Here is a 22980-nt window from a genome sequence, read left to right on the forward strand (position 1 = left end):
GTAGAATTTTTTTCAGCCTGGACTGTACTTGTTAACATGAGAGACTGCTTCTACAGGGATGGGATACACTTAAATAAAAAAAAAGGTGCAAGAATATTTGCTGATGCTATCGAGGCAGTGTTGGGTGGGTCGGAAAACTGCTAGCTTGGGGGGGATACTAATAGATTAACAGTAGCCACTGGCAGAGGTGAAAGTGATTCTTGCACTGCTTCTATTGGAATGAGCAGAAGCCTGAAAAACAAGATGCATGACATTTCAGAGACTGCTGGGAGTCATTGCGGGACAAGTAAACACATGGGTTGTGTTAGGGTAGCTAAGAATAGAAGCAGGTGCATGTATACTTGCGTGTACACCAATGCTAGGAGTTTGGTAAATAAATTTGATGAATTTGAGGTATTGCTCAAAGCATCAAATGCAGATATTGTTAGGATATCAGAGACGTGGTGTCACACAGATATAAGGAATGCAGAACTAGAATTTGGGGAGTACAACGTCTACAGAAAGGATAGACAGGATAGGAAGGGAGGAGGGGTTATGCTATTAGTTAAGAAACACAAAATCCAAGGAAGTGAAGCCAATCGACATCGCGGGACAGTGCAGGGTCGAGTCAGTTTGATGTGACATAAGCATTGGGAGATCAAAATTGAGAGTAGGAGTGTACTATAGGCCTAATGACTCTGATGAGTATAATAAGAAACTGTACAGGGAAATAGAGTTGGCCAGTACATCAGAGAGTCTTATAATGGGAGATTTTAATTTCCCAGATATTGACTGGAATTTGTGGGTTGGTCACTCACACACTAGCAAGGCTTTTGTGGATTTATTGGATGATTGTTTTCTACATCAGCATGTTCGGGAGGCAACTAGAGGGAGTAATACTCTTGATTTGATTATCAGTAGTGATTCTTCATGCATTAAGAATCTGCAGATAAAGGAACCACTAGATGGCAGTGATCAGTGTGCTGAAGTGGGATTTACTCAAAGAGGTAACTACCATCAGGGGTAAAGGGAAGGGTTATTGCTCTCGTAAAGGCGACTACGATGGTCTGAGACAGTATATAAATTCTATACAGTGGGACCAACTGAAGATGTTGCCAACAGCAAATTCAAAATGAGAAGCATTCAAAGAACTTATCTTGGAAGCAACTAGGCTTTACATAGGCCTAAATGGATGTCAGATGAACCAATGAGACATATGACAGAGAAGAAAAATACATGGGATACATATAAATTAACACGTAACACAGAAGACTATGATAGATACAAGTTGATCTGTAACCAAGTTACAAAGGAGCTTAGGCAGGCAAAGGCAGATTACGAGAAATCTTTGGCAAGGGATGCAAAGAAAAACAGCAAAGAATTCTTTACTTCTGTAAACTCTAGAAGGAAGGGGATGAATCAGATTGGTCCACTTGATATTGATGGGTCAACTGTTGATGATCCTGCTCAGGTAGCTAACAAACTAAATGAATATTTTGCATCGACATTCACACATGAGGAGTTATTCAGCGAGGGGAATGCCAGAGGTGTATTCAACTCTGGCAGTAAGCTAGAGAATCTTGTAATAACTGAGAGTAAAGTGGAGGAGAAATTGCTGAAGATAAACACAAGAAAGGCACCTAGGGTGGATGGGATCTATCCAGTTATATTAAAGGAGGCAGCAAAGGAAGTAAGCAAACCCTTAGCCATAATTATGAGAGCTTCCTTGGACTCAGGGGAGGTACCCACAGACTGGAGATGTGCAAATGTGACCCCCAATTCACAAAAGGAGGATCAAAGGCCGACACAATTAATTATAGACCTGTGAGTTTAACTTCTGTTCCAGGAAATGGAGGCACTGGTTAAAGAAGCACTGCAGGATTATCTAGACAAGACTTCAGTTATAGCTCGGACACAGCATGGTTTTGTTAAGGGGAAGTCTTGCCTGACCAATTTTATTGGATACTATGATGCAGTCACAAAAGAACTGGATGCAGGGAATAACTTTGATATTATATACTTGGATCTTAGAAAGGCTTTTGATACTGTTGCACATGGAAGACTGCTGCACAAATTGGAGCAGTGTGGCATTAGAGGAAAATTGCGCCTGGATAAGGGGGTGGTTAAGGGGGAGAAAACAGAGAGTGGTAATCAATGGACACTGCTCATCGTGGACTAATGTTATTAGTGGTGTCCCTCAGGGTTCAGTGTTGGGTCCATTATTGTTTTCTGTATTTATAAATGATATTGATGATGATATATCAAGCTTAATGTCTAAGTTTGCAGACGATACAAAGGTTGGCAGGGTTGTCAAGGACACTACTAACACTATGCTGCTGCAACAGGATCTGGAAAGGTTGAGCAGATGGGCTGAGAGGTGGCAAATGAAGTTTAACATTGACAAATGTAAAGTACTACGTATGGGAAACAGCAACCCCAGAGCAACGTATCAACTCTGTGGTACTACCCTGAGAGTGGTAGAGAATGAAAAGGACCTGGGGGTAATTGTGCAGGCAGATATGAAGTTCTCTGAGCAGTGTAGACGGGCTGCAAGAGTAGCTCATGGTGTCTTGTCAAAGATATTCCCTCGTCAGTTATCCTGGCTTTTTCATCCGGGAAAAACTCACGTGGGAACTCTGCTTCAATGGCACATGCAAATCGGTCCAGGAACACGTATACTGACACAATAAAAATTGACAGATACAGTATAAACAATAGCTCCGGTACCTTTAAAACAATAATTTGAATTTTGAACGTCTTGGGCCTGCGTTTGTTGTTACTATTACCCAAATAATAATGCAAAGACGCTACATGCTTTTGCTGCACTGGCCAAAAATTTAAAACATAATAAAAATAAAAAAGCAAAAAAATAAAAAATAAATAAATATATTTATTACGAGCAACCTATTACGAACAATTATTCAGTGACTTCTGAATTATGACCATTACCTAATACCCTGCTGGGCCAACCGTTCGCACGGTTAACAGCCGCTACTCGCCTAGGCATCAACTCCGCTAGATGTCTGTAGGTATCTGCAGCCATGCTGTTTGCAAGGCTTCTCATAGTGTCAGAAGATACGACGGTTGTGTATCTATTCGCCTCACTTTGAAGGCTAATCAAGATGGATGATATGGGGGATTTGAAAGCTAATCAAGATGGGTAATATCTTCATTATGTTCCTCGAACTACTCTTGCACAGTCGACCCGACGAGACGGCTCATTATCGTCTTCTGGGATCTGGTTTTTGTCCGGAAGAACATGCAACATAGCAGGGTGCACATGGGCTCCTAAAAGCTGCCGGTAGACCTTACCAGTGAAACATTGATCCATACGCACCAGAGGTTCTAGTTCTTGCCAGCAAAACATGCCCCATATTAACAACCACTGCTTTTTTACTTTGGCATACATTAATTGAAACTGTTCAAATCTGACTCTCCTTTTAGCACTTCTTTCTACATTCCAGTAAATATCCACCAAATATTCAACCAGTTTCGTAGCAAGGCATGCAGCGCCCCCCTCCGCTTTGCAACAAAAATTAATGAGATGGCAAGAACAACCTATTACGAACAAGTGCTTAATCTCCTCTTTAAACATCCTTTGTACTCCAGTTTTAGGCATACATTAACAGAGGCGTTATCAACAGTAAGTGCCAGACATTTTAGGCGCGTTCACATATACACTGTGCTGCCAGTTTATTAGGTACACCTACCTAGTAGAAGGATGAGCCTCCTTTAGCCTTCAAAACAGCCTGAATTCGTCTAGGCATGGATTGAACAAGATGCTGAAAACGTTGTGCAGGAATGGAGATAACATGAGTGTGTCACGCAGTTCCTTGAGATTCGACGGAGGTGTAGGCCTGCAGCGAACAGCCCTTTCCAGCTCATCCCAAAGATGTTCAATAGGATTGAGATCCAGGGGCTGAGTGGGCCACTGCAGCAAAGAAAAGTCATTGGCAGGTTCCTGGAACTATTCCATAGTGATTCGGACTTTGTGCACCGGCGCATTATCCTGCTGGAAGTAACCATATGACTGAGGATAAACTGTCAACATGAACGGATGCACTTGGTCAGCTACATTGTTTAGGTACGATGTAGCATTCAGACATGAATCTATGGGTATCTATGGACCCAGCGTGTGCCAAAAAAAACATTCCCCACACCATAACACTGCCCCAGACATGACGGGCCCATGGATTCATGTTGTTTCTGCCAAATTCTGAGCCTTCCATCAACATGATGTACCAGGAACTTCGACTCGTCAGACCAAGCAACTGTTTTCCAATCCTCGATAGTCCAGTGCTGGTGTTGCTGTGCCCACAGGAGGCGTGCTCTCTTGTTCTTCATTGATAACAAAGATGCATTGTTCTTCATTGATAACAAAGTTATAAGGTCTCCAAAGTTATTTCTCACAAAGTAATCGACGTACATACGCGGGACTTCTTTTAGTCTAACTGCCAATTAGTTCTGAATGTTTTCAGAATTTGGCAGCACAAAGCAGTATATCACATTGAGTGCAGCCCCCTAAACAGTATACTATGTTTATAATACTAAAGATGGTGTCCTTCACTCATCAAGAAGAAGACACACAAAAAGACAATCGTGTCAACTTGTGTGAAACAAATCTCACTCGAGATGTTGCAGCGAAGGGATCTTTTTTTTTTCTTCGATTGTCATGATGGATGAGACATGGGTTCCACTCTTCAATCCACAAACGAAACGTCAGTCTGCCAATGGAAGCACATTGATTCACCACCGGCCAAACAGTTCCGTGTTGCAGAGAAAATGATGGTTACTGTTTTTATAGAATATTGATGGAATAATCCTTATACATTGTGTACCCAAGAGCACTACAGTGACAGGATACTCATATGAAGAAGTTCTGCAGAAAAAGTTCCTCCAGCACTTTAGAAAAAATTCCCCACAAACTGAATCACATTAGTTTCCATCAGGAAAATGCTTCACCCCATCATACTGGAAATGTGCAATTTTTTTTTTAAAGAAAACAGCTTTGAGATTATCCCACATCCTCCATACTAGCCTGACTTTGCACCTAGTGACTTTAGTAACTTTCGGTTGTTCTCGACAAAGGATGCTCTTCGTGGCAGATTTCCTAGCCAACAAGCAGCTGCTTCTGCCATTTTCCAGTGCCGAACATACTTTCAAAGAAAGTTTTCCGCGACCTTGACAACTTGGAAGAACGGGTGTGAAAAATGTGAATAGCTTCTAGGTTACTATGTGAAAAAATGAAGGCAAGTGGCACCTATCTTGAGTACTTTATGAGAAATAAATCTGGAGACCTTAAACTTGAACAACCTTCGTATACACATTATAAATTACCATTTGCTGAGGCAGCAGCACCCGAGATGCCACAAGGCTACAGCTAGAACACATCACGGTCTTCTGAAAGATGGCCGCTCTATAGGTCCTATTGTCACAAAGTTGCTTGATATTATTTCCGAGGTGGTTCACGAAATTTATAGTATTGGACTGGAACAGCCGTTTGTAGGCACCTGGGGTGGTCATAATTAGAGGGTGGCGGCCTTCCTCGATTCTGTGTGCTCTCCCCCTTTCACTGCGAGGAAGAGAGTTTTGGAAAGGTTCAGCGAATCTTCTTCATCTGAGTGATTTTTCCAGGGTGATGACATTAGTCCTGATTATGATTAGTTCCCAGGAGATCCACTTAAAAGTTGGTATTTTATGGGCCTTTTCCACAACGTGGATGAGTTAGTCACGTTTTGAAAAAGGCCCATAAAAATTCATTGCATCATTGACCGAATTCGAACTTAAGTGTTTGGCACCAGGTGTGAGTAGGACGGTGATTCTACCAATTGTGCTATTCACCAAGGCTCTGTATTCCTTATTGGATTATTGTTCTTTGTTCTTTAGTATTGGCTAAGCGATGTACTGTTTCCAGACTGAAGGTACAGTTGCAGAGGCGAGAATTATGTTGAAGGTAAGCAAGAAGTGATGAATGGACTCCAATTTTTTACCATGAATAAAGGAAATCCATCGGTTCCGACAGTGCATTTTCTCGGAAGGTTGTATATTGTGTCGACAAGATATTCTTGGTCAGGCTGATGAAAGAAAGCAGTTTTATTAGTTACCAGGATACTCATCATCACTGCGGGGGTATCTGAGGCCAACTCTAGGAAGAGGTGATCTTCCCAAATCGAGAAATTCAAACTACACAACAGCACCATCTCGCAGCCATCATTGTACGCTGTTGTTATTGTTATTTGGTTTTTAGGAGCATTAGCAACTAAGGCCATATTGCTCCGGGGATATGCGGTGGTCATTCCCTGACCTTTCCGCATCCTCCGTATTTGGTGGTCACGGGCTTGAACCCCGGTCTAATCAAGAAGCGTGTGCTACGCACTGCTGCTCCTTCCCACCTGGCTACGGACGCGCCTCATTGTACGCAATCCGGATCTAGTCATCACTATAATTGATTCCCTATGCTGCCCACATCTGGCTGGGGCAACTGTTGAGGGAAACTTTGGCCGCATCACATTTCTCACTGCGTATTTCCAATTTGGCATCGATATACAGCCACACATTGCTTGTCTTGAGCAAACCCTTGACCTCCTTGGAAATGCAGATGTTATCATAGCTACTGATTCAAATGCTCGATCAAACCAATGGCATAACGCCACCACCGATGACAAAGACCTACTAGAACTCCCTCTCTTGTCAACAGACACTGGCAAGTACACGACACTGCCACCACCAGTGATCATCGACTAATAACATATAGCATTAAAAACAGTACCTCTACTCGTTTGATGTATGTTCACGATACCATCAGATTCTCCACTAGAACTGCCAAGATGCTCTTCACGACCATTCGGCTGAGCGCTTTCGAGCCATGAATAGCCACCAAAAAACTAATTTCCTGCAAGACTTACTCCATAAAGCATCACGTGCCTCGTTGGAAAAAAAAATGTACCCGACATCCGAAATCAGTTCCCTGCTCCTCTCTCCAGCGTGCAAGGAAAGAGTTTCAAAGAAAACGAAGAACACCCCCACCGCAAACAATAGCACAGTACAAGGATAGATGCAATGCAATCCAGAGAGAATACACGAACAAAATTTATCATGCCAAACAAAGTTCCTGACGTGCCCTGGTGGAGACGGAAGGCAATAAAAACCTTTGGGGTTTGGTTCACAAGTCATAAGGAACAAAGTAGGGTCCACGAACATCAAATTTTATCCGTTCTGAGGGGTCCTCGGAGACGCTTTCCTGGGAAAAAAACAATGAACAAGATTCTAGAAGGAATAATCTACCAAGACAATCCTGATCGTGACACCGAAGTACACAGAAACGTCATCACTGAGAATCAGGGCTAATCGCCCTCGGCCGCAGAAAAACCCTTCACGGAAGAGGAGGTTGCATTAGCCATAAATAAAATCAAAAATGGAAAAGCTTCCGGACTGGACCTGATCGAGAGGGAGTCTGTCAAACACCTTTGGTCTGTTGCACCCGATGTCTAGTAAACTATTCAACACGTGTCTTAATGAAGGCTCCTTTTGTACACGATGGAAACACACCAACCCCAGGCTTTTACCCAAAGATACAAATCGTCCCACTGGTACAGCAAAAGCATACCGTTCAATTGCTCTATTACCAATATTAGGAAAAGTATTTGAGAGGTTACTTCTCACCCGTCTTCAGTCTATCTATGAAACCAAAGGACTCTCCTCCACACTCCACTTTGGCTTCAAGCCGGGATGCTCAACTATTGATGCACTACCGAAAACCACTCAGCTAGCAGATAATTCTGATGCCCGTTACGTACTGGCGCTTTTTATAGATTTCAGTGGTTTCAGTGGAGACGTCAGACGAAACCCGTTTCAAAAGGTCCACACACGACCTTTTCAACTAAATTGTGATCCAAGAAAGCAACGGGAAACTACTTGGATTATCCTTCCCTTGAAAACTTCAATGATAGCAAGCAAAATAAACCACGGCCCCGAGTCTCGGCGTCCCTTGAATGGGGCAGGGGTGCTAAGAATCTCCGAGCTTGCGTCGAAGAATTTTCTGAAACTAGCTACATGGAACGTTAGAAGCCTACTACAACCAGGAAAACTAGCCAATGCTTTACAAGAAATGGAACGCATTAACATCAACATACTTGGGTTAAGTGAAACCAAATGGCCTGGAACAAAGAAGTTTATATCAAACGACCACCACGTCTTCTGTTCCGGAGGAGAAGAGAACACCAAGCAGACGTACGGCGTCGCTTTCGTTGTCCACAAACAACTGGCCAACAAAGTCACCAGTTTCACCCCAATATCGGAACGAATCGCACTACTACAGCTAGCAGGCAACAAGATCAACCTGAATGTGCTCCAGGTCTACGCACCAACAGCGGACAAAGACGATCAAGAAATTGAATTGTTCTACGACAAGCTAAGCAACACTTTAAAGTCGCTGAAGAAGCACGACATGACGGTCATCCTCGGTGACTTTAATGCCAAAATCGGTCAAGGAAAGCTACAAAACATAGTCGGAGAACATGGCTTGGGGACACGGAATGAACGAGGCGACAGACTCGTCCAGTTCTGCCAAGAAGAAAAATTTAGCATTGCCAACACTTGGTTCAAACTACCACCTCGACGACTATACACCTGGACCTCACCACAAGACTCTGACAACAATATCGTCAGGAATCAAATTGACTACATCTTAATCAACATCAGATATAAGTCAAGTGTCCTCAATGCAAAAACTTACCCCGGAGCTGACATATCATCAGACCATAACCCAGTAACAGCAACACTACGTCTCAAATTACGAGCAGTCAAACGCACAAGCACAACAAAAAGAATCGACCTGGAGAAACTGAAGAACACCGCCAACAGACGACAAGTACAGCTTCATCTCAACACTACAATCCGATCGATCGAAGCAGTAACAACAGACGTGCAAGCATTCGGGCGTTCACTCAAACAGTGCATCAATGAAACAGCAGAAACCCTGCTAGGACATCAGGCGTCGAAAAAGAAACAACGGTGGATGACCCAGCACATACTAGACCTAATGGATGAACGGAGAATATTCAAAAACAACAACAACCGGGAAAAATACAAAGAAATACAACAAAAGATCAAACAGGAAATCCGGAAGGCGAAGGAAAAATGGATGGAAGATCAGTGTGCAGAAATCGAAGACCTAATCAAGAAAAATGACAACTATAACCTGCACAAGAAGCTTAAAGAAGCTGGAAACATCTACAAACCGGCTCCTATCCCAAGTTTATATACGGACAACAATCAACCTATACTAAGCAAACAAGCCAAACTCGACACCTGGAAGAGCTATATATACAATCTGTTCGGCACCAACAGAAAACCGGCAGAAACGCAACAACAAACACAGGAAGACAATCTCCACATATTAACATCTGAAGTGGAACATGCCATCCGAATAACAAAGCCAGGCAAGGCCTGTGGACCTGATCAGATTCATGTGGAACTGCTGAAACAACTAGACTACAGCAACATCCAACAACTAACGAAATGGTTCAATCAAATCTACAACAACAACGACATTCCATCCGAATGGCTCCAATCCATCTTTGTGGCCCTACCAAAAAAGGCTACCAGCCGGAAATGCGAAGACTTCAGGCTGATCAGTCTAATGAGCCAGGTGCTAAAAGTCTTCCTCAAGGTGATTCAGCAAAGGATAAGATGTAAGTGCGAAAGTGCACTAGGAAACACACAGTTCGGATTCTGCAGGGGACTAGGCACCAGAGAAGCAATTTTCTGTTTACAAATATTGCTACAAAGGTGCTATGAACATCAAAAAGACGTGTATATATGTTTTATTGACTACGAGAAAGCCTTCGATTCAGTAGACCACGACCGCCTAATTGACCGACTGAGAAAACTTGGGCTTGAAAACAATGATATCAACTTTATTACAACTCTCTACTGGAATCAAACAGCCCGGCTTCGCTATGACAACGATCTGACAGACCCAATTCCAATAAAAAAAGGCGTCCGGCAAGGCTGTCCATTATCTCCCATTCTTTTTAACATCTATTCGGAAATGATCTTCGACCAAACACTGGCTGACAAGAACATCGGCATAAAAGTTAACGGACACTACATCAATAACTTAAGATATGCCGATGACACAGCACTAATAGCGGATTCAGAACAAGATTTACAGACCATCTTGAACGAAGTGGACATAGAAAGCCAAGCATGGGGGCTACGAATCAACAAAAAGAAAACAAAGGTGATGAAGGTCAGCAGGACTGCAAGCAAAATCACGATCAAACTAAACAACGAAAAATTAGAGCAAATACACCGCTTCAAGTATCTCGGAGTGCTCATTGATGACCAGCTGAACCATGAGGCCGAAATCAAAAGCAGAATTGAACAAGCCAGGCAGGCATTCACCAAATGGAGAACCCTCCTCACCGACAGAAGCTTGAACATCGTGCTCAAATTACGCACATTGAAATGCTACATCTGGCCAATACTGCTCTACGGTGTAGAAACCTGGACTCTAACATCAGCTACTAGAAAAAAGCTCCAGGCCTTCGAAATGTGGCTCTACCGAAGAATGCTGAAAATTCCGTGGACAGCCAAGATAACCAACGCACAGGTCCTGCAGGACATGCACACGGAACGGGACCTGCTCAAAACCATCATCAGCAGGAAATGCAAATACCTAGGTCACATCGCTAGGAACCAACAAAAATATCACCTACTACCACTCATCCTGGAGGGAAAGATCGAAGGCAAGAAACGCCCAGGCAGACCGAAAATGGCATGGCTAGATAACATCAACACCTGGCTTCACATGACAACAGCACAAATTCTACACGCAGCGCTAGACAGAGAACAATATCAAAACGAAGTCGCAAACGCCATTCGGCAGCATTAAAGAAGAAGAAGAAGAGAGCTTTCGACACCGTCTGGTGGCCAGTGATCCTGGCCACTAAACAGATGTTGAAGGAGCAGCCAGAATATTCTGGCTGCTCCTTCAACATCTTCAAATGTCTTACAGATTACTTCTCTAACAGAAAAGTTGCCATGAAAACAAAATTTCATAGTACCACCCCGCCAACTCACAAGAGGGCTATCTTCTGGGGCCAGCTGTTTGGAATATGATTCTGGATGAATGGCTCCTGCAGGACTTCCCCCATACCACACAGCTCTCATATACAGATGACCTGGTTATCGTTGTTGAGGGCCTTACTCGTGCAGCTAGTGAGACCAGAGCTAACAGCCTTGAGTGCCCTGTCGGTTTGGGCTAAAGAGAATAACCTGGAAATCTCTACAGATAAAAGTAGAACCCTACTTCTCAAAGGGCGTCTTGACATTAACAGACCACCAACCATTCGTTATAAAGAACATGCACTCAAGAATCAACGGTCATTCAAATAATTAGGTGCTACCCTAGATGATCGCAGAACTTTCATGCCGCATTTAAGTCCATGAAAGAGAAGGCCAAAAATTATATCAATATGCTTGCTCACTTCACCCGCAAAGACTGGGGTCTTAAGGGACCTGCACTCCTTTATTCAGCTGTTTTTGTACCGTTCGTAACATACGGCAGCGCCGTATGGTTCCATCGTTTGTCCATCATCAGCACTAGGAAAGTTATCCTGCAGATACAACGGTTCATGTTATTAAAAATGACTCGGACTTGTAGAACAACATCAACAGCAGCACTACAAGTATTAATAGGCTGTATTCCCCTTGACCTCCAAGCGGCCTTCACAGGGCTTTCACATGCTATCAGAAAGAACAAAAAACTGAATTTCTGGGGATAAAAACTATTATAGATGCAGATCCGAAACAAGAACTCCGGCGTACTGGGCAGGAACTTGTTTCCCTCTAGCAAATCCGTTTGGATGATTCCACCAAAAAAGGCAGTACTACCAGGCGATTTCTAGCTAGTGTCTTCTATCTCAACAAATAAAGACTTGGTTGTTTGGTTCTTCCCTAATTTACATACTACCTTTTTTCTGACAGCACAAGGGACTTCAGGACTTTGGGCTTGTAAATGATGCCCATTGTGTATGTGGAGAACTGGAGGACTGGCACCACGTAATGCACTCTTGTAACATCTACCTGGACTTCCGTAATCAACTGTTACTGGATCTAAATTTAATCACACTCAGTCCGAAAAGCAATTTGTTAAAATCAAAAGAAGGTTTTTAGATTTTAGCAGATATGCCTCGGCAGTCTTCAAAAGACATTGATAGCATCTCTCCACATCTGACCCCACAACGTAGACATCCAGACTAGACGTTCCTGAAACCGCTATGATCTCTGCTCTTCCCTCATCACCGGCCACTACAGAACTGAATGAACACCCAACTGGACATCTTCCTGATAAAAATGATGGCACTGAACTGATAGCAATCAACTCAGACCACTTCCCATTGCACCTACCCAACTTTGCGGGCCTCCCTTGTTCTGCAAGCTCTCTTCCTTTCCCTGGCCTTCGGTGGGCTCCCAAGACAAGGGGTGATTCCTACTTTTCCCTTCCTACCTCTTCTTTCCGCTGGCGGATGCCTTCTTTCCACATCCTCCTCCTTTTGCCTACTTTGACTCCACCACTTGTACTAGTACTATCCCCCCCTCATTTTTTTTTTTTTTTATTTGGTCTCCGTCCAGAAAGCTCAGGCGACCCTGGCGGAGATCAGCCAGAATATGACAGCAGCCTGGCTCACCTGCCAGTGGTGGCGGGTAACGTAAGGCCCCACTAGGGGACCTGCGGCCAAGTAGCCAGAGACAATAACAAAACAACACAATACTGCATAAACTAGACACTACACTTTTTTCTGGTTTATGCAGTAGATCTGCATTCTATCACAGAGTACATACAGCGCAGCTGTGGGAAAAAACACGTGGCCCCTAACCCTAAACACTATGCCACTGCCCAATCCAGTAGTGTATTCCGGTTCAGAGAGCAGTTGTTACCAGAGTTGGAAAAAATTCTCTTTGAGCTGGCAAGCCTCCTCATAAGATCGTGTCGATGAGCTTGTCTCTCAGCACACGCATGAAGACTGACTGATCCTTCTTTTTTGTACTTGACAGAGTTCCCGGGAGTCGGAGACTTCTGAAAGAGCCTGAAGGCCCGTTGCTTGGCTGTGAAAAAAAAGTTTAAGGTTTTATGTGAACCAAAGTTTGGTCAATTGAAAGGTCCTCACCTTTTTTACGAAGCCCCGCCAATGCAATTGTTCTGAGATGCTACATCTATTCCTTCATTTCTTTCTACGCAGTGCACGTTGCTCTTACGCTTATTTGTTTGCAAATAAATGATTACATCGTTTCTCTGCCACTTGAAAAATGACATATAGGACAAAAGGCGACGCGTTACCTTTTCCATGTTTTAAAATACATGGAAAATCTTGGGTATTTTAGTCTGAATATTTTTTTGCTTGACAAAGTTTTCGAAGACGTATGCGTCTTCGAAAAATTTGTCGTATTTCTTTGGCATCCTACTGGAAGACATTAACTTCGCACCGCATACATGCATAAAAAAGTACAATGAAACGCTACAATTACAAGTAACAGACTAGTGATATAGCAGAGAAAAACAACAGGTGGCTCAAGGTCTTTCACTAGGACTTGTCTTTCCTAACGTTAGTATGGAGTAGGAAGCCAAATAAATTACATTCAGCCACCTGTCATTTTTCTCCCTACTTGAAATGTATTCTGCGTTCCAACTTCCACATGCTTCATGCAATATACGAGGATCGGTACGAAAGTAATGCCTCCTAATTTTCTGCTTTCAAATGTGGCGCCGTAGATCACTTCGCGTGTCACTACTATGATTGGTCTCGTGAATGCAGCACACGGATAGTTAAAAATGGTGGATATTACAGATATACGTATCAAGCAAAGAGTGGTGATTGAATTTCTTACCAAGGAAAAAGTGACGCCTATATCGAAATCCATACGCGTCTCAAAAATGTTTATGGTGACAATACTGTAGATGCGAGTACAGTTAGACGATGGGTAAGACATTTTAAGGGTTGGGAAAATGGCATTGTTGACAGGCTCCGAAGCGGCCGGCCAGTAAAGTCACTGATAACAGACAACAAGAGCCGGATCAACTCACATCGATATGTAGAAACGTTGAAAACCCACATTCCTAGAATTCACCCGGACAAACACCTTAATGAGGTTCTTCTCCATGACAATGCACGACCCCACACCAGTCTGTGCACGATGGAGGTCATTGTAAAACTGGGTGCACTGTTCTTCCTCACTCCTCTCAATAGTGCAGATCTTGCACCTTCACGACTATCACCTCCTCGGTCCGCTGAAGGATACACTCCGTGGAACCCATTTTGTGGACGACGACCAGCTGAAGCTCAGTGTTCACGAAGACCTCCGGAGCAAGAGTAAAGACTTGTACAGGATTGGAATACAGCGTCTGACTCAGATGGCGGAAGTGCATAAAAAATTATGGTGGTGTTTATTAATGACTGAGGATTAACTGATGCAAAAGGCATAGTTGTAGGAATTAAAATTTTCTGAGAAAAAAATAGGAGGCATTACTTTCGTGCTGCTCCTCGTAGAGCAATACACCTGAAAGCCAATTCATTAGAAAAATAAGTAGAAATTTAAAAAAAAAAATTCCGAATTTAAAGTGAAGTCGTAATTTTTTACTTTTTTTTTTCCTTTTTACGAAAAAGACAGAAAAACTGTCTTTTAAAACGTTCAAGAAGACGGATTTTTCACCGTAAATGGAAAATCCACCTTCTTGAATGTGGAGAGTTGGCAGATATGCAACTGTATTTACATTCCGAGGATTGTGATAACATGCTCATAAAATAATTGAAGAGAAACTTTTGATTGGCCAAAATTTTCAGAAATAATTTTTAATTCTTTACATGCATTTCTATACAGTATTTATATTTTAACCTGAACTAAGCTTTTATCCTAATCTATTCTGTTACGCCGCCCTTGTACTTTTATTGTTTTTCAAGTACAGTAATATGAATCAGATGCTATATTTTATAGCATTCCAAAAATCAGGGACAGCCCTTGATTTGAGTGCTATAAGATACAGCACTCCATATTTCGGAACAGAGGGTCGTCACGGGGTCTGAAAGCTCACTGGAAAAACTGCAGCATTTAAATATTACATACAACAACAATCAAAACGGTATTAATCATACATTTTTATACACCTACTACCCAACGTGGCATCCCGTGGCCAATAAAGTAATCCAACTTCTCAAAACATTAAATTGACTGTTACCAGTTTGCATTTCCCGCCCTCCAAAACTTACACTCCTAGGCAAATATCAATAATAATAAAGCTAATCTAATTCTGATCCGATATTCTGATGGCTGAGGCGAGCAGCATTAAACTTAATCTAAAAGGTATACATAGAGTGGGAGAATTAACTTCTCTCACTAAGTGAATAAAAATCGCAAAAGTGTCCCCTGTAGGGTTTTAAGTTGTACGTCCCTGGATGTTACTACGAAGGCGTGTAACGCGTTTCAAATTTTTTTTAGTAGTCGAATAACGTTAAGAGCATTCACTATGATTACATTTCTGCTCTTGAAAAATTAATCTCGTCTTTTGAAATTTCATTTTCTATATATAGTAAACTGAGTACTGTAAACAAAAAATAATTAATGTTCATTATGAATAGAATATGAAGGCCAGGTTTAAATAGTAAAATGTACACGATTTTCAACACCAATAAAAATTTAACGAACCGTTAAATTAGCGAGTAACAAGGAGTCTCAAAAATTTATCTGTCGTCAAATATGGGCTTTTAAAATATGTATTTTAAATCACTCCGTAACCACATGAAAATGTGGTAGAACTACTGATTAGAATCGATAGGAAACCCCCACACCCAAGAGATATAAAAAAAAAAAAAAAATTCCTCTTACGCACATTCTCCAAAATAACCATGTTACCAGTACCATTTCTTCGTTCGCTTTCAAAGAAATTAAACTCATGAATCTTATGAAGATGAAGCACATAGCAGATAAATTGTGATCCAAAAGTTATCGAAATCCAAGTTTTATTTACTGCACTTGTCACGTGTAAGATAGAGGAATATTTTGTGAAAATTAGAAATTATCTTAAAATAAAGATAGCGCACTATATTAGATAGTTACGGCAATCTTGAAGTACTATACTTCAAATGTACTTAAGTACTGTTTATTGATGAATATCAACAAATAGTACTCTAAAATGGCAGTAACCTTTCAGCAGTGTTTTCTCACTGAAAGATCACTTTTCGAGTAGATTTTATCAAGTAAAAACAGAATATGAACAAAAATCCAAAACAAAATGTGCTTTTTTCCCTGTAAAATTATGAAATTACTTTGTAAAGCATTCTGCGCTAAATCTTAAGCTGCCTTTCACTCCAGAATGTATAAAAGATGTCATTAGTCGGCTGTCGCAAAGTCCTCCTGACGCTTTGTCAAAGCTAATTGAAAATCCCATTATTACTATTTTTGTCCCTTTATTGCAGTTCTTTCGTAATTTTTTTCCCTTAAAATGCAGTTTAGATTTTATTTTTGAGGCAGTCATGTTACACCTCTATTACAGTTTTTAGTTTTAAAATTGCTCTCTTAAAATAATCTGAGTCGTTAATAAATACCCAATCATCCATAAATAAAATATTCTGATTGTTAGACTGCTTCCTATCTTCCTTATAATGGTTTTACATATTCAATTTTTCAACTAGGCTATTTATATATACACCAGTATTTACAAAAAATTAAGGAAAAAAAAAAAGCGCATTCAAGAAACACTTAAAGTGATACCGATTATCTCTCTCTCTCTCCCTCTCTCTCTCTCTCTCTCCCTCTCCACCCCCGCCCCATTACATTCACAAAAATTAACTTATACTACTTAACCAACCCTCAAATAGGCAGTTGCAACTCCCAAATAAACCGATTCCACTTAATGCACACTTTTCATTAGGCATTAAAAATTATATTCTTCAAATAAATTCAGTGCATCACAACATAAAACTTAATCAAATAAAAAAAAAAAAAACATTTTCTAAATAGAACTAATACAACTAATTTTCGACTTTTTTCAGCTTGATAAGTTACGAACATTACTTCAATATTCGCACACGATAGCATATTGAAATTTCTTCTATATACAATATTCGGTCCTGATTCCAATTGGTATTCATCACATATACTGTAAATTATGTTTATAAGCAACTATAAACACAAAAAATCAAATTGAATGATTTTCATAAATTGCGTGGTGGCCATTTTGCTTCACGATGTCGGATCAAAATAAAAATATCCCCAACAAAATATCCTATGATTCTGTCACATGTGCTGCGAATTTGGCTTGGATCTTTTATAAGTGTAAAAATATCCTATAATTAACAGGCCTATCCGCTATGGTTGTTCAGATCATTGCAGTTTCCCTTTATATATATATCAGAACGGTAACTGATTTTTCTGAAGTCATCTGGTTTTTTTTGTTTTACTTTCCATACATAATCACTAAAATTGAGTACCTATTTCAGAATGATTCACCTTCATATTTAAATAACTTCGTATTGATAATATCTTCTTTAGACACTTTATTATTATTATTATTGATTGTTTTAATAAGTCCGACATTTAATTTTTATCACCTGAAATCTTTTTGTTCCAAATTAAATAATTCTTCATATTCTGTGTAATATTTGTTTCACAGTAGTACTGTATTATAATCTACAGATTACCGTGGTATTTAATCCAATCTTCTTTCAAATATTATTTTTGGTCAACTTTTTCAATTTCTACGTTGCATAAATTTTAATATTTTACGAAGTCTTCTGTTAGTGATTTGTATCACTAACTAATCTAATCTACAAATTTTTTACAGTTTATACAATTTTGATATTTTCAAAAAAAAATTTCGGCGATATTTTCTACTTTCCCTTTTCATTGTTGCTCTCTTTCTATTATACTCCATTTTACCATCTAAAATGTCATTTTTGAATGAAGCAGTTTTTTAAACACTGCTAAAAATGTATATCCCATTTCCTAGTGAATCTTTCCCTTTATAAATAAATAAAATTAATGAAATAAACTTTTGAATGATAAACTTGGAATGTGCTTGATATAACGAGTGCTACAATCACACACACGTTCCAAAAAGATCTCGAAAACCTCAAGAAATTAATTATTCTGTGAAAGATAACAGCGGACTGCGCTTGATCGATTTTGATGTTAACCGACTAAAGCAAGATGGGGAAATGGTATTTTATTCTCTTTTCGAGTAGCTTCCGTTAATTGAATCATCCATAAGTGCACTTCATCAATGAACACGAAGGGAATATATAATGACAATGAAAATTTCTGTTACTGAATGGATCCGAAATCATTACAATCAATTCTAAGATAAAATCGCAAGAAGCATTCCATCCGCGTGATGTGTGTGTGTGTGTAAATTCGATAGCTTGAATTTTGCAGAAATAAAATGTTAACTTTTATTTATTTATGGATTAATAAGCACATAGGAAGCTAAAATAAAAATGAATTCTAGAATGCCAATCCAGTATTGCAGTATGAATATTAGGATTAGCTGGACGAAAGCTAAGACTCATAGCAGAAATGTCTTAGATCAAGGTCATCCATAAATTACAATAGTGACATCATTTTTAGAAAGGGTAATACACCATAGCGTCAGTTTAAGATAAATGCTTCATTTTTTACACCATTAAAATTAAGTTAAATGTCGAAAAATTTTAACTAATGGAAAATCTTACTCAACCAAACAAGATAGTACACGATATATTATTTATTGAGTTAAAACGTGTCTATAAATAAAGACTCACAATAATACGAAAATTAGAAGCGCATAATGCTCAGTGATACAATTTTTTTCTTTTTTTTAAACCTTAAATTAAAGTCGACAGAACACAACAAACTATAACATACCCGACTAGTATTACAGAAATCGGCACAGCCAACCATGCTGAAAGAGTTCTTTACATCGCAGACACTTGGCGCCATCTTGCGATCATCTTCGTCACCAGTTTCTCAATACTGCAAACTCGCATCAAAATTAAACAAACAGCACTTCCTTAATGGGCACAAGTAAGCACACAGAGCACGAACACCATCACCACACAACAACTCCGGCAGTAGGGTTAAGGTCGGCAACGATAGCGTGGTATGCTCCTGAAGGAGTTGTCTTTCATCTTTCATTTTACTCACACCTTCGGCGAAACGGAACATCACATCGCAAGTCGGGAGGCGAAAAGTAAAATCGTTGCAAGGGTGCGAAATTGCCGTTCAATCGGAGAACGCGATGTCGATTCCATAGGATTACTGCCACCGCTCGCACGAAACGTGACAGTTTCTGCAGCATCCAAGAAGAGAGCAATAACGAGAGCAGCTACGACGCAGATAGCTCGTGTGTTTGGGAGTCACGCGCCACCTCCGGCTCACGGCCATTTCGCCGGCTGCCAGCTGTGTTACACACCTAAGCGTATCGTCTGTCAAAATCTTCCCGCATCCGACTTTCCTTGCTTGGCAAATTTCGATTATCTAGAACGCAGCAACGCCCTCTACGGATATTCATCGTATTAAGAGGTAAACAAGCAATAATGAATACGTGAAAACGCAAGAAATAATAGGAAACTGCTGAACAATATCAAGCAAGAATGGTAAGAAGAGCAATACAAGGCAGCTCAGGTACATTTTATGTCGCATTTCTGGATTGTACATAGCGGAAAGGTCAAACATCACGTACACCCAGTCTGTTTGTTAGGACACAAACCAACAGAATTACAGCAGATAACGACCAACTGACGTTATACGCGTATTGAAAGAAAGAAATAACTGAAAATGTGTAAAACCTGAATTATAACAAAGGCGATTGGAAAAAAGTAACCTTGTATTTATTATTTAAAATTACTGGTTTTTAAAAAGCATTAATTTAATCTCATTTCAACAATTAAACATCCGATAATTTCACTGATATACTTGAGTTTAAAAAAAAAAAAAAAAAAAAATCAAGTGTCTTATTTAAAATCTTTCTCTTTTGTAAAATTTTCCGTTTTGGGCCCTTAAATTGCAGACGATTTCAAAATTGTCCAGACGATTATAAAAGATGACGTCTGTCAAACTCGACTGGAACCAACCGAACAGAGTTCAGTAATTCGGTTTTTTATTTTATTTTATTATTTTTTTAAATATCGAAACAGTATTTAAAAATACTGTCTTTCCATAACGGATGAGACAAGTATAATCGAAAGAAAGGTTTAAACGCTTAGCATCAGAACAAAAAGACATGGAATGCTGATTAAAGAATTTTTACTGCACCGTGACAATATAAGGTCTTACATGTTTCGTAAAACAGTAAAAAGGGATTTGAAATCTTACACCACTCTTCTGATAACTCTGATCGGACCGACGGGCCCCTCGGATTTTTGGACACTTAAAATCACATTTCGAATGATTCATAATGATACCCAAGCGATGCAAATGTGACATGACAAAATAAAGTGATTGTAGGACCGAAAAAGCTATATATTGAAATAGAGAAGCAAAGCGCTATTTAATGTTATAATAACTTATAAAGTACACAAAATCAACACTTACAGTCTTGAATTATCCACAGACAGTTAAACGTTGCAGAATATATTTTAGTGCCTTCCTCAGTTCTATAAAAGGATAAATTAAAAGAGAATAACAGCTACATTAGACAATGTAACGTGAGCTGAAAAAGTTTCATAAAAAAAGTAGGTTAGATATGCAAATTAAAAGTTCTTGCAGCAAAATTACATACATGTATAGTATTGGAATTCTTATATTGAAAAGAATAGGGATTATGTTGAAAATTAATTTAAAAACTTTTACTATTTAATGTAACTTTTAATAGTAAAATTGCCCTTCGAACTTTAGAATTATAAAAAAAAAAAAAAAAAACACCGCGAACACACACACACACTCTCTCTCTCTCGCATGCGAAGGCAGAACTTATTCGTCTCACAACCTAAAAAGTTTTGCATTACTCACGAATCACTGAATTATTTTTTAAAAAATATTTAAACTGGTGCTGGATTTTTTTTTTTTTTTTTTTAAATGACATCGCCAAAAGAGTATTCTGCCATTCATTTTATTAGCGAGTAAAGATCACTGCATACATTAGGCAGTTCAAATTCTACTATTTTTCCCTCAGCATGAATTGTTGAGGAGGCTTCCATCCTGCAGTGGGTTGATAATGGCTGCACTTTACCTTTTTTTTTTTTTTTTACCACTTTTCCTAAAATCAAGTTCAACAGCTTAAAATCAAGACTGTTGAACTTAAAACTATTAAGGGTCCTCATTGTACCTCTGATACTCAGGGCCACATTATAAAATAAATATTTTTTTCCACCATATCAATAACAAACATCTGTCCTACAACGGTTAGATCTACGAAGTATAAGCACGCGAATAAGACCAATTAGTTCAAAACCATTTATTTAAATTTAATATATTGTGACATATAAAATATAATTTTATAAATATGGCAAAGCCTCAGCATTGTACGTAGCAGCTAAGCAAACTTTGTTACTAAGTGCATCCATCTCATATTGTGGAGGAACTTCGCCAATAATTTCATTGCTATTGCACTACGCACTTTAAATAAAAAGCACTGCTCGAATAAAGAAGTATATTGCTATTTATTTCAATGTATGCCATTCTCCACACCGCGGTTTTATAGCTTTCGTACGGAAAGCTATAAAATTCATTGAGCTTTTAATTCACTGCCCTAAACTCACTGAGCTTTTAACAATTCTACACAATCAAACAACTCACATATATTGTGCATATTTCTCCTCAAGTTATTTATTAGATGTCATGTGAAACCAAACAAAACTTACACGCAATAAGCACTTTTTTTTTAGTAAGCACTTCCCATGAACTACTTTCGACATGATTAAATACTTTTTCTTGAAGAGGAGGAAAGTGTTAAAACATATTTTAGGAAATGGAAGACGGCTCTCGAGAGCCACACAGTACCAACTGATGGACAATCAGTTGGACAATCCGGACTAAGGAATTGAGCTATTTTAATATAACATTGCAAAAGATCATTAAATCTGTATTATAAGAGATGCCAACTGTAGTTAAATTACAACTAGCATCCCTCATACTGCAGAGTTGGACGTCTTTCACCCTTCAAACAGACGGCAATACCACTGAAATACCTGAGCTGGATATCATCATTGTTCTTTCTTGGTGATTTCCTTCTACTCCTCTCTCTCGGTAATTCAGAATTTTTTTTTTTTTTTTTTTTTGGCTGGTGCAGCATGAGCTTCTTTGCACATCATACATCTAATAATAATAAGAATAATTGCCGTCTCCTCTCGCAGCTGAATATTAGTGTGCGCTGTGTGATTTTGTAACAAAGATGCCTTGGTTTAATACGTTATACTAAACCAAGGCGGAATTCAATTTAGGACAAGGATCAGCAACCTAAGGGCTGGTGCCAAAGGTGATATCCGAGAATTTTCCGAGTTCCAAGAGATGATTTCATGTAATCATTTCAACAAGGAACAGACAGGAAAGTAACCACAGAGGCAAGCAGGCAGACAGGCGTGCCTGTGTCCCAATTTAATTTCAAAGTGAAGGCCGTCGCCTCAGTACATTTCAAAAAACCCCTACTCACACTGTGCGATCCAATTACTGCAAAATAGCAGGTAATTTCCTTACACAGACTCAGTGATTTCAAAGTTTTGCCGCTGGCATCAGAAACTCATTACAATGAACTCGATAACCGCAATCCCTACACAGAGCGAACACCACCCCTGAAAGGTTACTGATCCCCTACATTTAGGACAAATCACAGAACTCGAGTTTCTTATTTCAATCGAAAAAGACACTGATGCTTTATCGAGTTCAATATGATTACTGTATAAGTTTAAATCTAGTCATTACTCTTAAGAAAGCGCTTGATATTTGTTCAGTCAGCTTTTCTACATTAAAATTTTTGATAAGCGACCCCAGTACCAATTGAATAAGACTGGAACAAGACAGCCCAAATCA

The 22980-nt window shown here is 39.6% G+C and overlaps 1 protein-coding gene across 5 annotated transcripts in view; it reads right to left on the reverse strand.

The window, feature by feature from the left end:
• Positions 1-19435, reverse strand: part of LOC150078178 (FERM domain-containing protein 4A-like) — a 418597-nt gene extending 399162 nt beyond the window's left edge. For all 5 annotated transcript variants that reach the window (XM_090384903.1, XM_090384902.1, XM_090384905.1 and 2 more), the window contains exon 1: positions 18880-19435. In XM_090384903.1, coding sequence (XP_090241029.1) covers positions 18880-18954 — 75 coding nt within the window. In that variant the 5' untranslated portion in view covers positions 18955-19435. The remainder of the gene's footprint in view (positions 1-18879) is intronic.
• Positions 19436-22980: the final 3545 nt, after the last annotated feature.

This window comes from Mastigoproctus giganteus, chromosome 11 (genome assembly GCF_048544385.1).
Source record: "Mastigoproctus giganteus isolate SK-2022 chromosome 11, ASM4854438v1, whole genome shotgun sequence".
Taxonomy (NCBI): domain Eukaryota; kingdom Metazoa; phylum Arthropoda; class Arachnida; order Uropygi; family Thelyphonidae; genus Mastigoproctus; species Mastigoproctus giganteus.